Below are 5,706 nucleotides of genomic sequence, written 5' to 3' on the forward strand. Positions count from 1 at the left end.
TTTTGTTTTTTTAACAATTTATTTTTTAGTTTTTTTATATATTTTTTTTACTCGTGCAAAAATGACCCTCCGTGCAAAATTGACGTGTAAAATTATTTTTTTGTGCAATTTAGTCTCCTCGTGCAATTTTGACCTGTTTTCGTAACTTAAATATAAAATTATTTTCGATTAAACAGCGCCAGCTTGTGTTCAAAACTGACTTTTTTCTTTTTGTCTCATTTCAGTCTATTACTTTCGTGCAAGAACTCACACTTTTTTATTTCTATGAAGCTTCTCAATGAACAGGTTTAAAACTTTAAATTAACTTTTTAACAGATTAAGATAATTCTAAAATTTATCGCGTTCATATAATAATTTTTAAACATTAGTCAACTTTTAACTTGCTTTTTGTATGTGTTAGCTGTTTTATAAGTAACCAGACTATTAGTTATTGATAGCCAAGCACTTAATATTTTTTTTATTAATTTTATAAAATATTTTTTTGTTGTGATAATTTTTTATATATAACTCACTTCTTGAAAAAATCTCACTTTATTTACTTGCATATGGCAAATGATTTTATTATTGCTATAAGTTAAATGGTTTCTTTATATTTTTAACCTTAATTCTTTTAAAGCTCAAAATACAAAACGTAAATTAAAGTAACTACCACAATTTCAGGAGCAAAAAGACATTAAAGGACTGAACAAGGTAAATCCAAAAAACGCAAAGTTTATTCTAACATACAACTGTGAACTGGATCATGAAATGGTAAGTCCGAAACTTAATGTTTTAAGGAATTTACTAAATCAAGTATAAAAAAGTATTTATTTTTTTAATGTTATTTCAATTTTTTTTTATAGGTTTTAATCAAGTGGTCTTAAAGTATTTTATAGGGAATTTTTTTTAAGAATGGTGTCCATTAAATGTCTTTTGAAATTTTTAAATTAAAAATAAACTGTGTTTTAATTTTACATTTTGTTAAGTAAAGCTTGTAATATTAGATCAGATGTATAATATTGCAAATAAGCTTGGTCATGTAATAAATGATAAATTAACCATCTGTAACCTAAACTTTAGAGCTAGTTAGGTTATAACCATAAACAGACAAATGTTTTTATTACAATCATTCATGCTTTAAAGTTTTGTTTGCACTAATAATATATATGGTAAAAGCTCGTGTTTCGAATTTCTATAAAGCTCACATTTTGAAAATATGCAGTTCTTAAGAAAATTAAATACTGCGACTTAAAGCTATTCAGCTTGAAAGTAGTTTTAGAAGTTTTATTTTCATTCATCGCGCTTCTTAGTTTCTATAATTAATTAATCTTAGGCTTAAAAGTTTGTTTTTTTTGTAACTAAAACTTTTACAAAAAGGTCCATGTATGCTTCAACAAGTTTTTAAGGAAACTGTTCTATTTGCATAACATAATTGAAATAATCGCGTTTCAAAGTTTTGCTTAAATTAATACTTTTAAAGAACTTTTTGCAATAATACACTAGAATAATCTGTAACAGGTGAGTCCAATTCGCGCAAAACTAATTTCGTTTTTGCAGAACATTTCAAATTATAATTGTAACCTGAGGTTTTACCTTAAACTAAACAAAAATATCGGTTAAATGATATCTCAATATTTTTCTTTTATAATCACTGAAAATATAAATCATCAGAAATAAAGTTGTAATTTATTTCATATCAAATTCTTCCATCAATAACCTTGTTCATCATCATTGTTTCAGAGCTTTTTTTGATAAAAATAAGGTTCTTAATCATGCAAATACTGTTCTAAAAATTTAAAACTTGTTTCAAAATTCTACACAGAAATAAAGCACACATTTAATTGGTGTTTATATTATTTCTGTTAGTGGATTGAGTATATTTTGGATTTAATCAAAGTCCCTCATTATTTGCATTATGAATAACAACGATTTTAGTATTAAAATAAACATATTATATTAAAATTGATTAAGCTCATGCAGCTTTAGAAATGGTCGATGTTTTAAATTTTTGCATAAGCAAATAGTCCGTAACTTAATCATTTAAGCACTTGTTTAAATTAACAGTTTTGTGTAAATAAAATTTGAGTTCTAAAAATGTTATTCATTTGCAATTTACCATGAAAAAAAGTTTAGATGTTTGCTAAGAAATTTAGTCTATGGTTTAAAAAAGGCTTATTTTTGTTACTTAAAATTTAACAATGTTCTATCAATTCGTTTTTCTTCAATAACTTTAAATGAATGTATCATACATGTGTAACCTAAACTTTATAGATAGTTAGATTATAACCATAAACAGACAAATGATGTTATTACAATCATTCAGGCTTCAAATTTTTGTTTACATTAATAATAAAACATTTAACCATAAAAATATAATAACTGCTTTTAAAATATGATACCTACTTAAACCCTTCACAGTTTGCTTTAGTTGCATTAAGCAAAATGTTTATATATAAATAAAGGTTTTTATTGTATAAATAATGCCCAAAAATTTTAATTAGTTTTTATTGAGACTCTTTTTTTTACCTGTCATACCAAAATTTTATTAACTGTTAAGTGAAAAGGCAGACAAAAATTCCTAAATAGTTTTTATATGTCATTAATCTGACTTTACTGTTTCTTTCCAAGATTTTTAAAGTCTTTTACAGGGTATACTAAAGGCTATGAGACTTTAATAAGTGTTTGAAATGGTGTCGCCCTATTTAGTTTAAATTTAATCTAACGCAATCAGAAAAGTAATAATAATTTTTCGAACGATCCAGAATTGCGGTCGGTTATTTTATTGGTCTTTTTATTTTTACCGGTAGTGTTTTGAGCGATGCTCTTAGTTCACTGAAACAGTTTAGTTTAGACCTTTAAAAACATAATCTTGTGAAGATTAAGCTCTATATGCTCACTATGGAACTATTAATGCTGCAATATTTAATCCTAATGTTAATTCTGATATTTGTACTTAAACTGTTGACGATAGCAGTGCAATACAATATGAATTCTACAGAACTTACTATACTTGAATGCAGGTTCGAGTCAAATTCAGCTAAAGTAACTTATTTGTTAAATTTTTTTACTTTAGCTTTGTCCTTCATTGCATTTGACTCTAAAATTTTTCACCTCCTACCTTTTATATGCTTACTCTTTCATTTTTCTTATAGAGTAATGGCGTTTTTATCTTATATCTATTTACTTACTTTTCTTTAAAGAGTTGAAATAAAATACTTATCGTTATTACTATAATGCCAAAAATGTCCAATTGTTCTTTTTGTGCATAACTCCTCTGTTTTTTACAAAAGTTTTGGCTACCACAACCAATTATCCCAGAATTTTTTCTTTAAAAATCAATAGACCAGTGATCTTAACAAGAACATTTCTTTTACTTGGCTACAAATCAATAACTTCCTCGAACTCACCTGTCTGTATGTTCTTAGTGGCTTTCTTGCATTTGGCTGCGTTTTACACAAGAGAACTTCTTTTCGTGTTGATTATTGCTGATCTAATGCTTTGTTGAACTACGTCAAGATTTAGGTTAATTCATATTTCAAAAGATAAATTGTTTCAAACATATGCCTTGTTTACAACGTCTTAGTTCTGTCTGCTACACTACTAGTGTACACTATTAGGGAGTACAGAAAAGGAAAATCATCCAGGTTGTCTTGTTCGTACAACGAAAGATTTCTGGCAAACGCAGAAGTCAGTACTACAGTTGCTAATTTTAATATCGAGACTTGCTAAACTACCTGTGTATAGGCTGCATTATTGACTGCCTAATGCCCATGTACGGGCTCCTACGATCCTGTCTATAGTTCTTGCACAATTAAGTATAAAGGTTAGGTTAGTCTATCTAACTTTCCTATTTACAAACCTGCTCTTTAGTAGCAAATTTATATAATTATGTTATTCTGCTTTACTATAAAGATATATTTGAGTACTATAACGAGAGCTTTATCTGTTGGCATTAAATCTTTTCTTTCTCACTGCTCTGTTAATCATATAACTATGAAGTGTGTTAGGCTGCTAACGTACACAGTTTGAAGGTCTACAGGAGCTTGACTAGTTAGATTAAGACATTGTCTTTCGAGCTTAGCACTTTTCTATTTAGCAGGTAATATACAGTACTCAACTCATAGTCGAAATTGTTTATCCGCTAAAAGAAACAAATTTACTCGGTGTTTATAATACTAATAGATTGACCTTTCCCTTCAGTGTTCCAGTCAAACTGCTATAGATTTAAGATCCATGTTTATTCTATTAGCCGATTGCATAACTTAAATTAGTTCGTCTATAATAAATAGTAATCGAAGTCTATTAAGACGCTACAGTGTAGAACTGTACATACTCTTTCTATTACTAAATAACCCATTCATTTTACTAATTTAAATTAACCAAATTAAACTAAAATTTGTATACAAGAAGAGTAATCTAACAGCAAGGTTCATAATCTATCCATACCTACGGTCTCTTCTACCTGTGCAGATGAACTATCGACCCTCCTCTTAGCTCTTTTGTAAGAGTCCCAGGATTTAGAATATATTGTTTAATTTTAAGTTTACATTTAGCAAGAGTTAGTTCAGTTATAAGAAGTATTAACTTCTTAGTTTCAATTATAGACTCAAGCAATCTAAGAAAAAGTAACTTGTTTCCTTTGGCCATAGCCGTCACAAGTTTACTACTAGTACTTTCTTTACCAGTATTGGCGATATGTATTACTATACTTCTTCTAGACCGGAACTTTAATACTAAATTTTTTAATCCTGTCAGAAGAAGAGATCTTGTTTTATTTCAACATCTATTTTGATTTTTAGACATCCTTAGGTGTACGTGTTAATTTTACCTAAGATAAGAATTGTGAATAATATAATTACAAACATTTCGAGATATCTTTTAGAGGCTTATAGAAGTATATTCTTTGCTCTATGAAGAATTAGGATCCTAAGATTTATTGTATGAGGTCATTATATGTTTACGTCAGGTTTAGATACCGACACACGAGCATATTTCACAAATGCTACGTTAATCATCGCAATCCCTACTAGGATTAAAACTTTTACGTGATTAATAGCTTATATTCAAAGTCCTAAGTTCATTGACAGTAATACTCTCTGGTCAATATGATTTGTGTTTCTCTTCACTCTAAGGAGAATCACTAGAGTAGCATTAGCTAACTCTTCGCTAGATTTAGTTCTATATAGTACGTAATTTGTAGTGGCTCACTTCCATTATGTGCTCTCTATAAGAGCTGCATTTAGTGCTATAAGAGAGTTCTTATTCTATAGTCCGCTATTTTTTGGTGTAAATCCTGATAAGGATTTAGACCTTTTGGACATTTGGACCTGTGCTAAATCCTGATAAGGATTTAGCACAGGTCCAATTCTGAGTACTTTTAGTCGGTGTTAATCTAACATTTTTTCCACAACACTTCTTAAAAAGCACAAGAATATCTCGACGATATTGCAATAACACCGAAAGGTTTACCTCATACCACATACTTTCGCCAATCAGAAGTTTAATATCGATAGTTAGAATAAAGCTCTAGTTACTTCTTTTGCTAGACTCATACTCTCGTACATAATCAAGCGTAGCAACTCCATATACATACGAAACTGCAACATTAAAGATCGACCTTTGGTGTAAGTAATGTCAACTGCAAACAGAAGTAATTTCTTAGTAGATCCTTCTCATGCACCCTTATTGGATTTAATGACCGTTTTTTTGTGCTAGAGAAAGGTTGAT

At 28.8% G+C, this 5,706-nt stretch overlaps 1 protein-coding gene across 1 annotated transcript; it reads left to right on the top strand.

Annotated features, from left to right (window-relative positions):
- Nucleotides 1–2,964: 2,964 nt before the first annotated feature.
- On the top strand, nt 2,965–5,491 carry LOC145847717 (cytochrome c oxidase subunit 1-like; the record flags this gene model as incomplete). The annotated part of the gene is given in 4 exon segments (XM_082953690.1): nt 2,965–2,999; nt 4,522–4,766; nt 4,769–5,308; nt 5,352–5,491. Coding segments are annotated over 4 exon segments (960 nt in total), but the record flags the coding sequence as incomplete, so codon positions are not given.
- Nucleotides 5,492–5,706: the final 215 nt, after the last annotated feature.

Source organism: Thalia democratica, unplaced genomic scaffold (assembly GCF_965202585.1).
Source record: "Thalia democratica unplaced genomic scaffold, ktThaDemo2.hap1.1 HAP1_SCAFFOLD_1059, whole genome shotgun sequence".
NCBI lineage: Eukaryota > Metazoa > Chordata > Thaliacea > Salpida > Salpidae > Thalia > Thalia democratica.